The sequence below is a fragment of the Eptesicus fuscus genome, chromosome 7 (assembly GCF_027574615.1).
Source record: "Eptesicus fuscus isolate TK198812 chromosome 7, DD_ASM_mEF_20220401, whole genome shotgun sequence".
Classification (NCBI taxonomy): Eukaryota; Metazoa; Chordata; class Mammalia; order Chiroptera; family Vespertilionidae; genus Eptesicus; species Eptesicus fuscus.
In genome coordinates, this window is record NC_072479.1 from 33,529,982 (window position 1) to 33,552,405 (window position 22,424).

Below are 22,424 nucleotides of genomic sequence, written 5' to 3' on the forward strand. Positions count from 1 at the left end.
AATCAATCAGTGTCTATCCCTTTCTCTTTCCTTTCCTCTTTAAAACCAATAAAAATATCCTCGGGTAAGGATTTCTTTTTTAAATCAGTGTTTTTTATACAATGTATGTACATTATAGAAAAATTAGGAAATATAAAAAAAAGAAAATACGCTTTACTGTAGTTTTTTAAAATTTAATACATATCCTGTTTTTTGGCTTTTTGGTGTGTTAAGATATGTTATTGATTTTTAGAAGCGAGGAAGGGAGATAGATAGATAGATAGATAGATAGATAATAGATAGATAGATAGATAAACATCTTTCAGTTGCCTCCAGCATGGCCCTTACCAGAGATTGAGCCTGCAACCCAGGCATGTGCCCTGACCAGGACTCCAACCAGCAACCTTTCTGTGCACAGAACGATGCCCAGCCAACAGAGCCACACTGGCTAGGGCCCTATTCTTGATTTTTATGGCTGCTTTTAAATAGTTTTCTTCATGGTTATGCATTTAGTCTTATTTCAATATCATCATTGCTTAACCATCTTACCTTTGATTTTACAGGTTTTTGATTGGTCATGGAGCACATGTAGGAGCTGTCAACAGTGAAGGCGACACGCCGTTAGATATTGCTGAGGAGGAGGCAATGGAAGAACTACTTCAAAATGAAGTTAATAGGCAAGGTAATGTAAAAGCAGTCTAAATAGAAAAAATGTTTATAACTGTTTTAGAAAGAACATGATACTTTTTTAGTAAAATAATGGTTGGCATTGAAAGACAATTATAATTTGGGGGGGGGAGAGTCAGCTTATCTAACGTGCAGTATGATTCTACTTGAAAAATATACGTTTCTCAGCTCTGTATCTTAATATTTTTAAAGTTGGAAAGAAGTACCATAAGCGGTGGAATCCAGCATAAAATTATATGCTATTAAGAGCTTTGGAGAGAAATAAAACAGGCAAAAAGGGTAAGATGTGCATAGGATGAATGTGACACATTGTAAATTTAAATAAAGCAGTCAAGAAGTTCTCACTGATAAGGTGATATTTAAGCTAAAATCTGAATGAGGTGAGGACTGAATTATGTGGTTATGGGGAAAGAACATTCCAGACAGAGGGAATAACCAATGCAAAGATAGGAGGGTACCTGGTGTATTCAGAGAAGCAGCAAGTAGACCCATGTGACTGGAACAGGCAGAACAAGGAAGTAGCTGGAAGGAGATGAGGACACAGAAGTGAGCCACATTACATAAGGCCTTTTGGGCCATTGAAAGGACTTTGGCTTTTAATCTGAGTAAGGTAGGGAGCCAAGGGTTTGAAGTAGAGAAATGACATGATATGACTTGCTTCAGGAAGGATCTCTGTGGCTGTTGTGTTGAGAATAGATTGTAGATAGTATGAGCAGAAGTAAGAAAATGACAATGGCAGAAGTAGGGTGCTGGTAAATGAAGTGATGAGAAGAGGTTGGATTTTAGATATATTTTGAAGGTTTGGCCAAGAGGATTGATTGATTAAATGTAGAGCATGTAAGAAAAAAGAAAGCAGGGGAGATTCTAAGATTTTTGGTTTGAGCAACTAGATGGATAAAGTTTCAATTTGAGAGGTGAATATTCTGGGAAAAGTAGATTTTGTAGGGCAAGTTCAGGGGTTCATTTTCAAGACATGCTGACTTTTTTTACCTATTAGATATCCAAGTAGAGAGAGATACAGGCTAGAGTTATAAATTTGGGAGATATAGATGAGGGGTGATTGCTTATGGGTAGAGTTTCTTTTAGGAGTGATGGTTGTTCTGAAACTAATAATTATAGCACAACTCTGCTGCAAATTTACTAAAAACCATTAAATTGTATACACTTCTGGGTATATACCCAGAGAATTAAAAGGAAGGTTTCAGAGATATTTGTACACGCATATTTATAACACTATTCACAATAACCAAAATATTAAAGGTAAACCTAATGTCCATCAACAGATGAATGGATAAGTAAAATATGCTACATACATATACTAGGATACTATTCATTGTTAAAAAGGAAATTCTGACATGCTACAGCATGGATGAACCTTAAGGGCATTATATTAAGTAAAATAAGCCACTCACATACTGTATGATTTCACTCATGTGAGGTGTACCTCAAGTAGTCAAATTCATAGATAAAGTGGAATGATTACTTTTAGGAACTGGGAGGAGGTGGAAATGAGGACTTGTTTAATGGGTATAGCATTTCAGTTTTGCAAGATGAAAAGAGTTTTGGAAATTGGTTTACACAACAATATAAATGTACTTAACACTATTTAACTATATACTTTAAAATGGTTATTGAAGACGGCAAATTTTATGTTCCGTGTATTTTACTACAATTAAAATTTTAAACATATATAAATCATTATATATAGTGATTTCCACTATACTTCATTGTGGCAATGATTAAATGGTTATTATCAGAAGAGAAATGTGTTTTACTAAGATTAAAGGATAAAGGAAAAGTATGAATATTGGTTTAGAGGGTTGACTGCTGCTGAAGTGTGATTCATCAGGTAATAGGGTTTAAGGAATAGAAGCTAAACCAGTTCCTTGAAAAGAGATTTTTATTCCTTGGGATTAGGAGAATTCCTGATGACTTCTCAGTTGTTCCTAGAAAAGAGATTTTTTTATTCCTTGGGATTAAGGAAATGCATAATGACTACTCGGTTGTTTAAAAAGAAGTCTTAGGCACTAAAACTGAGAAAATATTTAAATGCCTAAATAGAATTGAGGCATTATAACAAGTGGTTGAAGATAATAGGAGAAACAGACACACACATTAGAAAAGTTGTCTTAAACTGAAGCTTGAATAAATACACAGAAGAGCTTTTAACAACTATGCTCTAAGCAAGCATTTTGGAGTAATGGGATCTTTAAGACTTGAGGAACTGGAAGAATACATATAACACAACACAAGCTAAAAGAAGGGTATCTTATCTGCCATCTTGCACTGATGAGTGCCCAGATAGCTAACAATTTCCTGTAAAACTGGTTAAATAAATCTATTTATACTGTTTAATATTAGCAATTATTATGAACTAAGCAAGGTATGGAAATATACTGAAAACTTCTTGCCTTTGGTTCCATTTTATATAAAGAAAACTGTTAGCAATGCTGATTTTAATTGTAATGATTCATTCAGTATTGATTAACTAGAGGCCCTGTGCATGAAATTCGTGCAGGGCGGGTGGTGTCTCTCAGCCCAACCTGCACCCTCTCCAATCTGGGACCCCTTGAGGGATGTCCGACTGCCCGTTTAGGCCCGATCCCTCTCACAATCCAGGATTGCCGGCTCTCAACTGCTCACCTGCCTGCCTGCCTGCCTGCCTGCCTGATTGCCCCTAACCACTTCAGCCTGCCAGCCTGATTGCCCCCTAACCATTCCCCTGCCAGCCTGATTGATGTGATTGATGCCTAACTGCTCCCCTGCTGGCCCAATTGCCCCTAACTGCTCTCTCCTGCTGGCCCAATCGCCTCCACTGCCCTCCCCAGCTGGCCTGGTCGCCCCTAACTGCCCTCCCTTGCCTTGCCGGCCCGGTCGCCCCTAACTGCGCTCCCTTGCCGGCCTGGTTGCCCCTAACTGCCCTCCCTTGCCGGCCTGGTCCCCCTAACTGCCCTCCACTGCCAACCTGGTCGCCCCCAACTGTCCTCCCCTGCAGGCCCGGTCACCCCCAATTGCCCGCCCCTGCTGGCCTGGTCGCCCCTAACTGCCCTCCCTTGCCAGCCAGGTCCCCCTAACTGCCCTCCCTTGCCGGCCTGGCCCCTCTCAACTGCCCTCCCCTGCAGGCCTGATCACCCCCAACTGCCCTCCCCTACAGGCCTGATCGGCCCCAACTGCCCTGGCTTGCAGGCCTGGTCCCTCCCAACTACCCTCCCCTGCAGGCCTGATCGCCCACACTGCCCTCCCCTGACAGCCATCTTGTGTCCACATGGGGGCGGCCATCTTGTGTGTTGGAGTGATGGTCAATTTGCATATTACCTCTTTATTATATAGGACTAGAGGCCCAGCGCATGAATTCCTGCATAGGTGGGGTCCGGCTTGTCCAGCCCCAATGGGTGGATTGGGGCTGGGCCTGTCAGGAGGAGGAGATGGCAGGAGGTTGGCCAGCCAGCCCACTCCAATCGGAGCCCGATCAGGGCCAGGCCGGCTGGGGGGAGGGACTGTGGGTAGTGAGCCAGCCGGCCCCGCCCCCAAATGGGGGTGCCAATGGGGGGCTAGCCGCCTGGGGGAGGGGCCATGGGTGGTTGGCCAACAGGCCCTGCCCCTGATCGGAGTGGGGGGACTGATCGGGGACAGAGCTGGCTGTGGGGAGGGGCCACAGGCGGTTGGCCAGCTGGCCCTGCCCTGCCCCTGATCAAGGTGGTGGGGGCCCATCTGGGGTGGGGCCAGCCGGGGGGAGGGGATGTAGGAGGTTGGCTAGCTGCTCCGCCCCCTATTGGGGGGGGTGATCAGGGCTGGAGACAGGCTGTGGGTAGATCGGGGTGGTGGGGCCCCATCGGGGTGGGGCCAGCTGGGGGGAGGGGCTGGGGGCTGATCAGGGTGGGGCTGGCCCAGGAGGAAGGGCTGCAGGGCAGTTGGCCGGCCTCCCCACTCTTGATTAGCGTGGGAGAGGCCAATCAGGGGCAGGGCAGTTTGTGGGAGTGGCCCCAGGAGGTTGGCCTGCCAGCCCCACCCCCAATGGGGCAGGTTCGCTGGCCGCAGTGGGCGTCATTGTGACTGGTCGTTCTGGTCGTTTTGGTATTCCGGTCGCTGGCTTTTTATATATATATATATTTTTTTTTTTTTAAATCATTTGCCTAGTCTTGACCTCTTTTCTGTTCTCCATACTCAGATATCCTCTTGACTACTTGATATCTCCAATTAAATGTCTATTGGGACATCTCAAACTTTAAATTGTTCATATTAAAATCTTAGTTTTTCACATTGCTCAGGCTAAAAACCTTTGCTTCATCCTTGACTTCTCTTTTTCTCCTACATCTAAACTAACAGCACATTCTATCAGTGTTATTGAAGAACCCAAAATCTAACCTCTTTACTAACTTCACTGCTACCACCCTGGTTTTAGTAACTATAATCTTTTCTCTGGATATTGCAGTAGTTTTCTAATTAATACTTCAGTTTCTGCTCTTAACTTTCTAGTTTAAGTGGTCCTCTTAAATTAAGTCATATTGTATCACCCTGCTCATTGTAGATACCCTGATTTTTCTAATCAAAATATCATTCTTAGTAAGTTTCTGTCTTGAGCCTATTACTACTTCCCTCTGCTTGGAATGTTCTCCAGTATTGTAGCATAGCTGTCACTCACCTTTTTTCTTGCTCCAAATATCACCTTATCAAAGAGACTGTTCTTTACCAATTCATATGAGATAACACCTCTTTCTCATTACCCTCTGTCCTTCTATTCTGCTTTATTTTTCTTCACAAATGTATCATCTTCTGCCACATAAGTTCATTTCTGTACCCATCGAAACTTATAAAATAGCCAACATATAGTAGACACTCAGTACATATTGAATGGATGGATGGATGAAAAATCCTGAATAGATAGTTGGATCCATGCATATGATTTATAGAAGATATCTTAACTGAAGAGATGTATGTGTGTGTTGTGTGTGGTTTTATACTCATTTATTTACTCTATTCATTTAGTAAACATTTACTTATTGATCCCTTTTACTTTGTATCAGGTACTCATCCACCTCATCCACACAGTGGGGATACAAGATAAAAAAGCACTATCTTTACCTTTAATATTCTTCTCTAGTAAGATTGTTAATGCATTGTTAAATAGCCTGCAGATGAAGCAGTAAGACCTGAGATCATTCATGAATTTCAGGATTATCTTTTCTATTTTACTTTTTTTCTCAGGATACTGATCTCTTTGAAGGTAAGAACTAGAATATCCTGTTCCTTTTGAGTTCTTTCCACTCTTACTATCTCAACCTAGCACAGTGCTTAGTAAATTCTTTAAATTAATGAATATCTACATATTAATTATAAAACTAATACTAACGGTATAGACAATGTAGGTATGTTGGAAAGGAAAGAGTGTTTGTTAGACAGATAATCTGTTGTAAGGTCTGATAAATTTTAGATGAAAACAGCACCTCCAAGTTGAAGTGTTTAGTAAACATTTGTACCTAATAGGTTAGAGTTCAGAGAACTGGTTAAAGCAGTAGATAGGAATATGAGGCTTAATTACATATGATTGATTTTTTAAAAAAAACACATTTTTTATCAAGAGATGATATACTTAGGTAAATATTCACATTTTAAAAACAAAAGGAATAATCAGAAAAGTTAAAAAGATAGCCAAAATAATATTGTGGGACAGAAACTAAATAATCAACAGAGAAGGCTAATAAAATATCCACAATATTCCCACAGTTTTTCATTTAACGTTTGTTATAAACAGCCCATTTTTCAAAAATATAATTTCACTTTTAATCTTTATTTAAACTTAAAATGTTTTAGAAAATTTTATTTTCCAACATAGAAAAACATTTTCTGTAAAGAATAATAAAAACAATTTTAATTTTATCAGGTGTTGATATAGAAGCAGCTCGAAAGGAAGAAGAACGGATAATGCTAAGAGATGCAAGACAATGGCTAAATAGTGGTCATATAAATGATGTCCGGCATGCAAAATCTGGAGGTACAGCACTTCATGTTGCAGCAGCTAAAGGCTATACAGAAGTTTTAAAGTAAGTTTTCTTTTTCACAGTTGTTTTCTTACTTTGATTTGTTTTCTTTAATTCGGTGTTCCTTTTCTTAAGATACCCTGCAAACATTTCAAAACAGCTTATAAAAGCTATTTAACATTCATTTACAGAAGAAAAACTACCTTGAATATTATTGCTTTGTTTCTAAAGCTCTTTCTTTCACTCTCAAATTTTTATTATTTTACAGTTGTTTCTTTAGTTGCAATTTTTCAGTAAGTAAATAAGTATCAGACAACCTTTATCTGTTACCTTCTGGGCTTATAAATTATTACATTCATTTTGGGGTTCCCAGAAACTTTGGTTTCTAAGACTAAGAACAATGTCATATGTTAACATATTTCTGTTTATATATTTTGAGAGCTTAATTCTCAAAATTCTAAGAGTTTGGTTTCTATTGAATATTTATTAACATGTAATTTATCTAAAATAGTTTCTTTTTACTATATGTATACTGGGTTTCAAGTGCTAGTAGCATAATTTTATATCAAGCTGTAAGCAACTTAGACTATATAAGGATATATTTTGATCCAATTTTTTTGGAGCAAAGTTCTTTATATCACAAATTTTTGTGGGTTTATTTGTTTTTTACTTATGCAATACAAAGGTGTTGGCAACTATGTGAAAAAAATAATTTAGTGCATAGCTTTTGTTATGTGTATGTGAAAGGAAATAAGATTGGCCCTAGCAAAATCTGTGTCCTTTATATTGCTTTTATTCCTCTTGAGTTTCTAATGTCATGTTCTTATTCCCTCTCCTCAGTAAAAAAAGTGCAGCAATGTGTGTCAACTATTCCCAGATTTCCTCCTTTTTTCAGTCCCTACACTTCAATAATTTAAGCCTTCTCTTGGAGTAGTACAGTTAACTTCTTATTAGTTTCCTTGTTCCCTATCTGGCTCTCTCTAATCCAAAATTTTTCAAACTTTCAGACTCCATTAGCGGGTCATGAAATGAACTTAGTGTGTCGCCAATAGCGTTTTTTTTTGTTTTTGTTTTTTTTTTAAAGAAAGAATTGGAAATATCAAAGGATATTGCATATGGTAATGGTAAATATAACTTGTTAAAACTTTTTTCTGTAAACATGTACTAATTATATATATATATATATACACACACACACACACACACACACACACACACACACATACACTTTTTTTTTCTGGATTACACTGTAAATAGATTGTAGACTGCTTTCAAGTGGTCTTTGTAATTAGGTTATCCAGGCTCTTAAAATCCTTCATTAAGATTCTCAGTAGAAATTAGAATATATGTTAAACTCCTTAACTTAGCAAATAAGACCATTTATTATCTGGCCACTGGCTCCTTTTTTAAATTAAGCTGCTATCATTGCTCTTTAAGCATGCATTATTCAATCTATGTACTTGAAATTCTGTCATGATGTCTTAATACCCTACTCTTGTTTCTGTCTAAATAACCTTTATTCACCATTGCTTCAACTTGAAGGCATATTTCTTTCAATCTTTTAACTCAGTTCAAGCCTCTTAAGCCTATGAAAAATTAAAATTAAATGTTCAACCTCATCCTATTTAATAAAGAGGGAGTATGCTAATTGACCATCACTCCATCACAAAGATGGCTGCACCCACAGCTGAAGCCAAGTTCCCATAAGGAGCCTTAACGAGCAATCAGCAGGGACCTGAGGCTATGCCCTCTCCCGCCCCCAGAGGGCTTGACAGGGGACCTCAGGCTGCGCCCCCGCCCTGGCATCAGGCCAGGGGACCTGAGGCCATGCCCCCCGCCTGGTGGGGTTTGACGGGGGACCTCAAGGTGCGCTTCCCGTTCTGGTGCTGGGCTAGGGGACCTCAGGCTGCTCCCCCCGCCCCAGCGCCAGGCGGGGGGACCTCAGACCGTACCCCCTGCCCAGTGGGGCTTGACGGGGGACCTCAGGCCATGCTCCCCAACCCAGCATCAGGCCAGGGGACCTGAGGCTGGGCCCCCTGCCTGGCTGGGCTTGACAGGGGTTCTCAGGCCGTGTCCCCCACCCAGCGGGGCTTGACAGAGGACCTCAATGGGCACCCCCAGTGCTGGGTCGGGGGAACTCAGGCTGCGCCCCCCACCCCAGTACCAGGCCAGGGAACCTCAGACCGCACCCCCCGCCCGGTGGGGCTTGACGGGGGACCTCAGGCCTCGCCCCCAGCCCCGGCGCCAGGCCAGGGGACCTGAGGCCACCCCCCCCGCCCCCCCCCGCCCGGCAGGGCTTGATGGGGGACCTCAAGGTGTGCTTCCCGTCCTGGTGCTGGGCTAGGGGACCTCAGGCTGCTCCCCCTGCCCAGCAGGGCTTGATGGGGGACCTGAGGCTGTGCCCCCTCCCAGGAGGGCTTGACAGGGGATCTCAGGCCATGCCCACCACCTGGCGGGGCTTGACAGGGGATCTCAGGCCATGTCCCCCACCTGGCGGAGCTTGATGGAGGACCTCACGGCACGCCCCCCTGCCCCGGTCTGGGCTGGGGGACCTCAGGCCACGCCCCCTGTCCTGGCACCGGGCCAGGGGACCTGAGACTACGTTCCCTGCCCGGCAGGGCTTGACAAGGGTGGGACTGGCCGGGTCTGGATCTTGCCCAATGGGGCAGGGGCCTGCTGGGTCTGGGTCTCATGCTATTTTGAGACGCATGTGGGTGGGCGGGGACTTGACTCTGGGTCCCGTGGTGCACCCCAGACTCTGACAGGAGGAAGGTTTTCATATACATTTTATTACTTTTCTTTCATCTCTGACACTTCTATTATAGAGAAAGGGCAAATAGCAGTATTAAATTATTTCCTCTAATTAATCCCCTTTTAATGTGCATGAATTTTGTGCACCGGGCCACTAGTTAATAATAAGTGCAGATAAACTATAATTACCAATTTATCTATCATATAACAAAAATCAAAATGTTTGGCAGTATAAATGACAATTGAGAAAATTCTGTTAAAGTAGCAGTTATTCTTTAGCTTACCAGTTCTACCTCTGGGAATTTTTTTTAACATATTCTCACTCACATAGGAAGTAAGGTATGTGGGAGCAGTGTTGTTTGTAATAGGGGTCGGAGAATGTTGAAGGAATGTGATACATCCTTTCACTTGAATACTCTGTAGCAATTAAAACAGTACACATAGCCCTGGCCCTGTGGCTTGGTGCTTTAGAGCATCAGCCTGCACACTGGAGGATCACAGGTTCAGTTCCAGTCAGGGGCAGGTACCTGGGTTGCAGGTTTGAACCCCACCCCTAGTTGGGGCTCATACATGAAGCAACTAATCAATGTGTCTCTCTCACATCTGTGTTTCTCCCGTGCCCTTTCCCCTCCCTTCTACTCTCTTTAAAAATCAATGTAAAAAATACCCTCACTCCTTGGGTGAAGATTAAAAAAAACAAAAATACACTACATATAAATATGGAAAGAGTGCTAGGGCATATTTTTAAATGTCAAAAACCAAGGAGAAAAGTGTGTATAATCTGTACTTATTTAACATCTTTTAGTTGTATTTGCTTAATATGCATAAAATTTCTCTAAGCATTCAATCAAAATATTTACACTAATAAAAGAATAAGATGCAAATTGACCATACCTTCTCGATGCCCACCAACCAATCAGGAGTCAGTATGCAAATTAACCCAACAAATATGGCTGCCGGGGGTGGGGCGGGATGCTTGCGTCGTCGCCATGACGACAACACAGGCATTCCGCACCGCCCCAGCTGCTCCGGGCCTTTGGGCAGTGTGGGAAGGCAGAAAGGCGGCTCCGGCTGGAGTGAAGGCGGTACAGCAGGCAGGGGAAGGAAGGCCAATTCTTGCATGAATCTTCGTGCATCGGGCCTCTAGTATAGTATGGTTATCTATAGGGAGGTGAAACTGGTTAAAGGTCAGCAGCAAGATACTGACTTTGTTATATAGTCACTTACTCTTTTTCATTTTTGAAGCTTGTGAATATATTATTTATGAAAATACATAAATAAAAATACATGTGAAATAAAAAATAGAGTATCTTTTTCAAATGTATTCTTTTTACAAAAAATTATCTTTATTGTTGAAAGTATTAAAGATGTCTTCTTTTTTTCCCCATTGATCCCTTCTAGCCCACACCTGCCCCCTGCCCTCCCCCCTCCCCCCCCCCCCGCCGCCCCTTCCAGGCTTTCACCACCCTATTGTCTGTATCCATGGGTTATGCATATATGCATATAAGTTCTTTGGTTAATCTCTTCCCACCCACCCTCTGAGGTTTGACACTCTGTTTCATGCTTCTATGTCTCTGGATCTGTTTTGTTCATCAGTTAATTTTGTTCTTTAGATTCCACATATGAGTGAGATCATGTGATACATGGCTTTCTCTGACTGGCTTATTCCTCCCACGTACCCCTTCCCAAAAAAACACACACAATTCTCTTTCAGTTGATTTTGATGCTTTTCAGTTCTGTATTCCCATTGCATCCCCATTACAGAACCTATCTGTGGGGGTTGATTGTTGTTTTACTTACTAGATTTTTGTCCTTCATTAAAAGCTCTTTGAATGTAAGTACTGTCATATATTTTTTAGTATCCTTTTATGGCCTGGCATATACAGAGAACCATCTATTTGGGGGTGGAGAGGGGAGGAATGTATTTACCTTCCTGACTCTTTTCTCTCCAAACAGGCTCCCAGGTACTTAAAATTTTATATTGTTCAGGATATTTAATATTATTATAATTCATATTTTCTAATGTGGGATATATTTTATTATCTTATATCCCAGTATTATTTCTGTCTCTATTATATAAATTTTCTGATAATTCATATATTAATGGACATATTTTTATTTAAACCTCTGGATATATATATGTTAGCCTGTTCTTTAAAAGATTGGTGGCTCTTAAAGGTTGGTCTGCAGGTAGGTGACAAGCATGGTATGAGAATCATATGGGGGACTTATTAAAAATATAGATTTACAGGGACTTATCCTAATATGCTGCTTAATCTAAGAGGTCTACAGTGGAGCTAGGGAAACTTTTTTGTTGTTTTTTAACAAACTCTTCAAGTGGTTCTGTTCTGGAGCCAGAATTGGACATCGCTGCTTTAGATATTGTTAGGAAATAGGGAATTAGTACTTAAAACATAAATAAAGGAAGGGTTATGTATTAGCTATCACTACCACCTTCTGTAGGTAAAAAGAAGCTCTTCTCAAGTTCAACATCTTGGAAAGTAAGGTAAAGGTCACAGATTTCATGAGTTGAAAGTACTTAGTGTTTTGCCTGTGTGTGTGGAGCTGTGCTATGTGCAATTTATGGACCCATTCTTTGCTCTCCGTGAGCTTAATTTCTAAGTAAAATAAAGGTTGATGTCAGTGTATAGTTAGAAGGGTATACTAACATAATTTGTGTAACTCTTTGCATTGTATTAAAATGTATTCCTGTTTTCTAGCTTTGTTGATGATTGGATATCTGCTTTCTACTGCTGCAGAAAAGTAGACTGGGCCCTTGGAATATTTGTTTTGCTTTGTTTTGTTTGTTCCTAACAGTCATATTGTCATTTTCCTATGAAAATTTTCCACGGTAGATCATAAAGATTTGTGAAAACTTTCACAAACTAATTCCTATACTGTAAGGCAACAAAAATACTATGAAGTAAGCTTGCTTGATCCAGGTATATTTTTTAGAATATATTTAGCCTGAGATGGTTTTTCATATGGACACCTGAAGACTTCCCTGCAATGAATGATCTCACATTGAAAAATTATAGGCTTTCCTCTGAAAATTTTAATTACAGGTCATATTAACAAGAATTAATCAGTGTCACACCGTAAGACTTATAATCACTAGGAATTAATTAAAGCTGAATGCATTATTATGGCAGTAACTCAAGATGCTCTTTGCCAGTGTTTTCTGAGAATTTCTTTTGCCCTGTTTCATTAATGTAGGGGAGGGTTGAACTATGAAAAGAGAAGTATATTGCAAATTTTGTTAACTCGCATGGTATAAAGCTATTGGTTACATTTGTTCATTTCTAGATTTTAATGATTATCTAACTTACTATAATTTCTTTAGACTTTTAATACAGGCAGGCTATGATGTTAATATTAAAGATTTTGATGGCTGGACACCTCTCCATGCTGCAGCTCACTGGGGTAAAGAAGAAGCATGTCGAATATTAGTGGACAATCTGTGTGATATGGAGATGGTCAACAAAGTGGTAGGCCTTTTTACTGTATTTTAAACATTTTAACTTTTAGAAATATAATTTTAGTCTTAGAATATTAAAAGAATATTATTAATTCGTTTTCAGCTACCGATGATGTGATTTTGGCCTTATTCTGCAAAGAAAGAATTATTACTCTTTCCATAATCATATTATACATATAGCATAGATTTGGGTACTTCAGTTGAAATTATATTGTTTAGAATTCATAATTTTAGAACATTTTGCATCTCTATATGTTTTCTTCCGTCATTATATTTATGAATTGGAACACATGCAGAAGTCAGTTTCTAATTCTTTGTACCTGATAGTCCTATTTGCTTGCTTATAGTAGCTTTTTAACTGACATGGATAGTAGTGTCTTACTAGTATATCAGAAAAGAATGGTAAAAACCATAAAGTTTTATGCCAGATAAGATCATTGAGATGCAACATCTAGTCTCCTAGTTTTGCAGATGGGAAAAGTTTAGTGAGGTAAATGATTTACTTTAATATCACCCAATTTAGGTAGAGGGAGCAAATGTCATGAACATATTCAAGTTAACAGATTCCTTATTAGATTATATTTTTCTCTCTGCTCCCTTTCAAGTGCCATCAGTAAGTTACCAGTGTCACCAATATTCTTACTAGTTCCCTCCCACTCCCTGTCAGTAGGTAATAAGGATCATTTACCAACAGTTGGTTTGGCAGAGCTCAAAACTTGTTTCTTTTAGTGAGCTTAATTATCCTTAACTTCCATTGAATATCCCTCATATATTGCATTTCATAGGCTAATTTAGTAATGTATACTAAACTAGAGGCCCGGTGCACAAAATTCGTGCACGGAGGGGGGGTGTCCCTCAGCCCAGCCTGCACCCTCTCCAATCTGGGACCCCTCGAGGGATGTCCGATTGCCCGTTTAGGCCCGATCCCACCGTCAGACATCCCTCTCACAATCCAGGACTGCTGGCTCCCAACTGCTCGCCTGCCTGCCTTCCTGATTGCCCCTAAGTCGCTTCTGTCTGCCAGCCTGATCACCCCCTAACCACTCCCATGCCAGCCTGATTGATGTCTAACTGCTCCCCTGCCAGCCTGTTTGCCCCCAACTTCCCTCCTCTGCCAGTCTGGTCACCCCTAACTGCCATCCCCTGCAGGGTTGATTGCCTCCAACTGCCCTCCCTTGCAGGCCTGGTGCCTCCCAACTGCCCTCCCCTGCTGGCCATCTTGTGATGGCCATCTTGTGTTCACATGGGGGCAGGATCTTTGACCACATAGGGGCAGCTATCTTGATCTTGTGTGTTAGAGTGATGGTCAATCTGCATATTACTCTTTTATTATATAGGATAGAGGCCTGGTGCACGGGTGGGGACCAGCTGGTTTGCCCTGAAGGGTGTCCTGGATCAGGGTGGGGTTCCCTTGGGGTGTGGAGAGGCCTGGGCGAGGGGCCTATGGTGGTTTGCAGGCCAGCCACGCCCCTGGTGACCCAAGCAGAGGCCCTGGTATCTGGAATTTATTTACCTTCTACAATTGAAACTTTGTAGCCTGGAGCGGAGCCAAGCCTTCTGCTAATCCATGGCTGCCGCCATTTCTATAATTGAAACTTTGTATCCTTGAGTGGCAGCCTGGGCCCACCAGAGTGTGTGGAAAGCTTGGCTTCTTCTGTTGCCGGGGAAACCCAATGGTAGCCATCTTGGCTGGGGTTAATTTGCATACTCGCCCTGATTGGCTGGTGGGTGTGGCTTGTGTAGCAGAGTGATGGTTAATTTGCATATTATCTTTTTATTAGAGAGGATTACTTAGTATATGTTCCTAAAATGATCTCATCTTTCGTTGTCCAGATGGGTACATCTAATTCTATTGTGTTCATTAAATACGGGTGCTTGTACTGTTACTCTAGTAACTGCATGTTCTAACTGGGGATCTGCAAAGGGAAGAGATATACATACCCAAGATTTTCCCACGAGTGTTTGTAGGTTGAGGTAGTAGTGCAGATTCATGTCCTAGTTGCTGACATAAAAAAATAGAGAAGCCCTCTGAACTTCTTTGTTCTTTCTGGAGTATTTCATATATGTATTTATAAATTACTTTAAGTAAGAAATGTGCAGGCAAGAAAATCATAGGAAGTGGTGAAAATCGGCAGGAAAGTCAGGATAAAAAATGTTTGAAAATGATACATCTGTAAGTATAGGTTTGCCCTTATAAATAAGTGTCTTCAATCTAAATTTTTATCAAAACTTGATAACTTGCTTTGTCTATTTTTAAAATAACAGTTTTCTGTTTTGTAATCAGCAATAGAAGACGAATACATATTGATACTATTTAATTTTAAGTTAAAGGCCAGCTAATTTTAGCTTGACAATTCATATTACTCTCCCGTGTAGAAATTCCCCTCAGCAGTTGGTATTTTTCTGGAGAAATTAGCAAATGAATATCTGTTACCTTCTGATCTCTGTTCTGCATTCCTGTATCCCAAATTGTGCCCCCATAAGCCACTTGTCCACTGACAAGGCAAGTGCTGATACTGGTTTATTCAGTGATAATGGCCTCCATTTAAGGACCAGAAGAGAAAAGCTTATCGCTTGAAATGGTTTTCCAAAAAAGTTACAACACTTCCTACTTTAAACATGTTGTTTTGCTCTAAAACATGCACATTATATAGTATGTATGAGAAAAAGTCATTTTATCTTGCATCTGTTCTATCATTGTCTAATTCCTATGCCGTTTAATTTATAATTATGCTCTAGGAAAAAAAACTGCATATAAAATAATTTTGGCCCTGGCCAGTGTGGCTTCAGTTGGTTGAGCATCATCCTGTAAACTGAAGGGTGGCGAGTTGGATTCCGGTCAGGGCACATACCCAGGTTTCGGGTTTGCTCCATATTCAAGGCGTGTATAGGAGGCAACCAATCTCTGTTTCTCTTTTACATCAGTGTTTCTCTCTCTCCCTCTCATTCCTCTCTCTCTCTCAAATAATTTAAATAATCATTTTTGCTTTCTCTTGTTTCTATATTACTATGCTAGCAGTTCCTTGGGTCACCTTTTTTAATGTATTAAGGTATGTTTTAATACCTTATCTCCTCATTTTATCACTTTAGTAGATCTTTATCTGATCTTAAGAGAATTGTGCTCATAATTCCTTAGAATTTTTTGGTTTTCAGCTTATTTAAGACAATGCTAGCCTTTTAACAACTATATGAAGTTGTTATCTGAGTTTTGCAAATTCAGGACGAACATAATCAGAGAAATTGAGTAATTTTCATAATGCCCTAATAATGGTTTCCTTTTAGTCTGCTAAGTTTTTCTGCAACTTTTCTTAGTTTTTGAGTTCTCATTTGTTTTATGAGATACTGACTCATAAGTTGTAAAAATATGATTTTTAAATTTTTATTCAAATATTTTTCTCTTAAAATATTAAGATTTAATAGGAAGGGGCTGCATAATATACATAGGATTTTGAAGGCTTTTGTGGCATAAATATAACCAAATACAAGCTTTTTATTTATTTACAATTTTGCCTATGTGACTTAGGCTGTCTCTCTTTTCATTGGTGACATTTTAAAATAACATGTCATACTTCATATTCAATCAAAACAAATTAGTCTTAATTGTGTAAGCCTGCCTATATGAATTTATCTTGTCATTTGATAGTTTCTTCAATACTTGTATATTGAATTTTTTCACTAAATTTCTTTTTTAAATTATATCCAAAAATGTAAAGGTACTTTCAGAGAGTTTAGATAAATCCTTTAATAGAAAACCTAATTTGGGGAAATGTATAATATGGAAAATCTAGAGAAAGATTAAAAAGTTTTTCTCTGTGAAAATGGGAGAAATGTGCTCAAATTATATTTAGAAATTTAGTCTTGTTTCTTTAATTTTTGCAAACTCAAAACACATTTGCTGTCATTTTAAATTACTATAAGTTCTGATACAGATTTTAAATAGAAAAGTTTTTATTTTGCTTCCTTAACTAATTAAAAGAATTATTTTACTAGAATGTACCCAAATATTAACTATGGTGCCTTTATAGTTGGAATTTTCTCTGAATGCGGTATTACAATCATTAGTAGACAACTGTTTAACTTTAATAGCTGTCATTATAAAGATTTAGATGAATAACAAAACTGCTGCTGTTATTAATGGACACAAGGATTGTTTTTCCTGATTTTATCTGAGCTTATTCTTTTTTTTTTTTTAATATATTTTATTGATTTTTTTACAGAGAGGAAGGAAGAGGGATAGAGAGTTAGAAACATCGATGAGAGAGAAACATCAATCAGCTGCCTCCTGCATACTCCCTACTGGGGATGTGCCCGCAGCCAAGGTACATGCCCTTGACTGGAATCGAACCCGGGACCCTTCAGTCCACAGGCCGACGCTCTATCCACTGAGCCAAACCGGTTAGGGCTCTGAGCTTATTCTTATTTTCTGAAAAGATAATATAGCTGTAGAGACAGATTCTTTTCCCACTTTCTCTTCATTAACTGCATGACCTTGGGCAAATGCCATACCCTCAGAGCCTGAGTTTCCTCATTTGTATAATGGGAATCATAATAATGCTTGTCCTGACTACTTCACTGTTGTAAAGATAAAGAAAGATCATACCTGCAAAGGCAATTCAGTTAGAGTAAATGTGGAAGGAAGAATGAAGAGACTGTACAGTTAAACAGTGGCTCTAGTAATTTACAGATGTAGTGAACTGATTTGTTTAAGCATTGTGCCCTCCCCAATAGTTTCCTGGTTGCTTTGAGTGACTGCTTATATGCCCTACTTTTTAGTACCCTATTAATGAAGCATTGTAGCCTTATAGTAGTTACAGTTGGTTAGGCTTCAAAACTGTTTTAGTTATTGTTTAAAGATAATGGTTAAGTTATTGAGTTAAGTTAATGGGTTTGCTCTTTAAAATTAGAAACTTCTCAGTGTTTATGGCCTACATTTTACTCTAGTTTTTATTCTCTATCAGCTGCTGTTTGTGAAGTAGACTCGATTATTAAGGGAGAAAGTAAAAAGAAAGGTTAGTAAGGTGATCCTGTTTCTTATTCTTATAAAAGAAAATTCCTTGGTTCTAAAATAACCGCATTGTACTTAATTACTGCTAAAATTTTATTACAATTTTTAAAAATGATCAAGGTGCGGTATTTCTTTATGAGAAAGGTTGATAAATGCTTAAAATAATACTTAAAAAGAAACCAGTGAGATATTTCCACATAATAACATGATCTTGAACACAGTTTGCTTAGCAAATACAGCATATGTAATATTACAGATCTAATCATACAGAGAGAGTATGGTATAACAAAACGGGGATTAACATGTATGGCTAATCTAAAAGTCACTTTGTAATTTTGAGCCAGTTGTTTTGTCTCAAAGCCCTTTATTCTTTAGGAATTTAATTCTCAGCATTTAATACTCAAGGTGGAAATGGGGAAAAAAGATTTATTAAAGCTAAAACATTTGAATGAGGTGGGAAAGATAGATTGCCTCTTAATTTCCTAGTGGGAAGACTTCCTAATAAGAAAAGGCAGATATAAAAGTGTTCTTCAATCTTATAAATTTTAAATGTCATACATTCCCCTATTGTAATTAAGAAGCATTTTATGCATTTTTAAGATATATGTTGTAAACCATATCTTTTATAAATAGACAGTGGAAAAACTAGCTCAAATATTGAATAGCTTATATTTCATTTCATAGTGTTGGGAAATGTAATTCCTATCTAAGTAGATGTCAACACCCTGCTAATAGAATAGAATTGAGGATTGTAATTTTGTTTGCTTTAAATGGAAGAATTTGTGTCATTATCTATCCGTCTGGCTTTGGTGTGGCTTTGAGGACACCTGTTATAAAAGAAATTTGAGTTTCCTTTCAGAGTGATTTCTAGTTGAAAAAAGTTAAATGTTTTCTAAGAAAGAATCATACACTGGCTAATGTATAGGGTAGAATATATTATAAATAATGAACCTTTTGGCATGTTGGAAACTTGTACCAGTAGGGTTATTATAAGGACTAATGCAGGCAGCAGGAAAAATCCTGTATTTAGTTAGCAACTCTTTTAAATTTTCTTTTCCACACTGAATAAAAATATATTGACAGATGTTCATTTGGATTGATTTTTTTAAACTAAGCCATACCTGTGGCAGGCTGAACTTCAAGCAGTTTTGAAATATATTTTTAAATTTTATTACTCTAAGAAATGTGTTAATTTTTGTAGAGGAATCAAAAAGTAATAAGGCTTCCAAAGGTTAAACGTAGAGTTATCACATGACCCAGTCATTCCACTCATAAACTATACACCCAAGAAAATGAAAACAGATGTCCAAACAAAAACTTGGACACAAATATTCACAGCAGTCTTATTCATTATATATAGCAAAAAGCAGAAAACAAAAGTAAATGTTCATCAGCTCATGAATAGATTAGCAAATGTGGTGTGTCATACAATGGAATTTTATTCAGCAATAAAAAGAAATGAAGAAATGAAACATGCTACAGCATGGATGAACCATGAAAACATACAGAGTGAAAAAAGCCAGTCAAAGGATCACATATTGTGTGATTCCATTTATATGAAATGCTCAGAATAGGCAAATCCATACTAACAGAAAGTAGATTAGTGGTTGCCTCAGGCTAGGAGTTGGGGATGGTTAAGTGGGGAGGTGACTGCTAATGGGTTTGTCTTTTCTTTTTTGGGTGATCATAATGTTCTAAAGTTGATTGTGTTGTAAAACTGTATGAATATACTAAAAATAACAACCATTGAATTGTATAGTTTAAATGGGTGATTTGTATAGTATGTGAATATAAAATTGTTACAAAAAAGTAAGGAAAGGTGTATCAGCTACTTCTCTCTCACATGGATTTCTCATACATCTCCTTTGAGTTATGTATACTATGTTTTATAACTACCATAAAATAGTTACCTTTTTTCTGTATAATCATACAGAATCACCAAATGCATTTTATAATTTATTGACTTTATGCCATTACCACCCCCCCTTGTTTCCTACCTAGGGCCAGACAGCCTTTGATGTAGCTGATGAAGACATTTTAGGATATTTAGAAGAATTGCAAAAGAAACAAAATCTGGTATGTTTGATGACTGTCTAAAAATTGTCTACATTAGTGAATTCTCTTAATAGCTTTGAATTTCAGATAGATAAAAAAAAAATTATTGTGATGTTTTATGCTTTCTGGCCATCAAACTAAAATGACAGTGAAAGAGAACGAAGTAGTGTTGTGTTTGCCTGTGTTGCTTAGCCCTATATTTCTAAATTCCCCTTCACAAAATGAATCCTTCTATAATGTATATGTCCTAAATAATAACATATTCTAATTTAATTAGAAAGTAGAGGCTATAAAATCTCAGATTTCTCAAATAGCAGGCCCTGGATAAGCAAGGGGTGATCTTACTAGGAAACAGATTTTTAAGTAAAATATTATCAGACATCCTGTGTGGTGATTGGGCCCTGACTTTTTAGTGAAATAAAGTTGAGAGGAATCTAAGAGAATCCAAATTCATGGAGTTTTTTAATTATCTTGTCTTTTTTATTCTTTACCTAAACCCTTTTTAGGTACAACTTAAATATTTTATTTGTTTTATTTTGGTTGTCTTTAGTGTTTGGAAAACTATCTTATTATTTTAAATTTCGTATGTTACTAATTAATATTATTTTAATAGTATTCTTATTTTCCTTTGCATAACTTTCATAAAGCTCCATAGTGAAAAACGGGAGAAGAAATCTCCACTAATTGAATCAACAGCTAATATGGATAATAATCAGTCACAGAAGACCTTTAAAAAGTAAGTAAAGTATTAAAAGTAGGTTTCGTTATTGTTATGAATGAGTTGGCATGCTGGCCACAGGCATGATTGTTAAATTTTGTATGTCTGGGGGAAAATTATGTATTTTGACCTTTTGTGCTTATAATTATTTGAAAGCTGTTTTCCTTTCACAGCAAAGAGACATTGATTATAGAGCCAGAGAAAAATGCATCCCGTATTGAATCTCTGGAACAAGAAAAGGTTGATGATGAAGAAGAAGGAAAGAAAGATGAATCTAGCTGCTCTAGTGAAGAAGATGAGGAAGATGATTCAGAATCAGAAGCTGAAACAGGTAAAATTTGAAGGATAAAAGGATTTTCAATGATTTTTTTAGTCGTGTTAAGTTGAGATCAAGTGTTAAGTAATTATGCAACTTTTCAGACTTACTTGCTACTTGTTTGGATACTTACCAAGCCAGTAAATTACCTTTCAGGGAGTATAGTTGTGATCTTTTTTTTTTTTTCCTAATTACCTGGAGGCTCCTGTCCACCTCTGTCTCTTTCTTACCTTTTTAGGTTTGACAGTAAAGAGACTTCTAACTCTCCCTTAGGATGTTGTAGATAAGGTCTAAATGGACTTACAGTAATTCAACAATGGTCTTATTATTTTCTGAGGCCCTAAAGTCCAGAAGCAGGTCCCAGCAGCATCCCAAATATTACCCAAGATATAGTAAAATTTTAGAAAGTTGGAAATGAATCAAGATTTCCTTACACTCCTACTTTCTTGTCAGAGTGTAGGGAAATTTACTTTGAGAAATTTTAAAGATGGTAAAAGTATAATAAACATTCATATTTTAACTACCAAGACTTAACTGTTGACATTTAGCTATATTTGCTTTAAATTTTTCTTTTAATAAAATTAAAACATTATAGTTGTCTTCTTTATATACCCTAGTCTACATCCCTTTCCTTTCTTTCCAAAGGCAGTTACTATCATGACTTCTTTCTGTAATCTTCTAGTCCATTTTTATACTCTTATCTTACATGTACATTCAGAAATAATACAAAGTAATTATAAGGTTGTTCTTTGTTTTTATTTTTACCCTCTAGGAATTGTTATGCAACTTGCTTTGTTTTACTCAAATGTTGTATTTTTTAGATTTGTTCATATCTATATCTTTATCTATATAACTTAACCCCGTAGTTGCTATATAATATTCATTAAATACATCCATTTCCCTTCTGATAAATACATACCTTATTCCCATTTTTTTGTTGTTGCAAATAATGCTGCGGTATTCATTTGTGTAATTGCCTCCTTGTGTATAAGTGCAAGAGATTCTCTAGTAGATATACTTTAAAATTGAAATAATAGTCACATTTTCTTTATTTATTTTGTTAGTTTATTTTTAAATTAAATTTATTGGGGTGACATGGTTAATAGGGTTATATAGGTTTCAAGTGTACATTTCTATGATACAAGATCTATATATTGCATTTTGTGCCCACCACCCAAAGTCAAATCATCCGTCACCAGATATTAGTTAGTCATGTTTTCAATTTTCATAGATGCTACCAAATTGCTTTACCAATGCTGCCATAACAGTTTACATTCTTTTCCTTTATATAGTCAAGGAAATTGTTTCTGTATTTTTTCTCTCACACACATTTTTGTAGATTTTACCAAATTGCTTTTATTAATTAACATTTATTATCTTATTCTATATCAGTTAATCACTCAAAACTTCTGAATAGCATGAGATTCCATTTGACAGTCTTTGAATTGTATAACCTA

At 38.0% G+C, this 22,424-nt stretch overlaps 1 protein-coding gene across 7 annotated transcripts in view; it reads left to right on the plus strand.

Moving 5' to 3' along the window:
* Window positions 1-22,424, plus strand: part of PPP1R12A (protein phosphatase 1 regulatory subunit 12A) — a 150,478-nt gene that overhangs the window by 77,113 nt on the left and 50,941 nt on the right. For all 7 annotated transcript variants that reach the window (XR_008556573.1, XM_008143815.3, XM_028148616.2 and 4 more), the window contains exons 3-8: window positions 543-661; window positions 6,548-6,707; window positions 12,739-12,883; window positions 19,880-19,954; window positions 20,581-20,669; window positions 20,825-20,982. Coding sequence is in view for 6 of the 7 variants with exons in the window: in XM_008143815.3 (XP_008142037.2) it covers window positions 543-661; window positions 6,548-6,707; window positions 12,739-12,883; window positions 19,880-19,954; window positions 20,581-20,669; window positions 20,825-20,982 (746 nt within the window). In the remaining variant the exon portion in view is untranslated. The remainder of the gene's footprint in view (window positions 1-542; window positions 662-6,547; window positions 6,708-12,738; window positions 12,884-19,879; window positions 19,955-20,580; window positions 20,670-20,824; window positions 20,983-22,424) is intronic.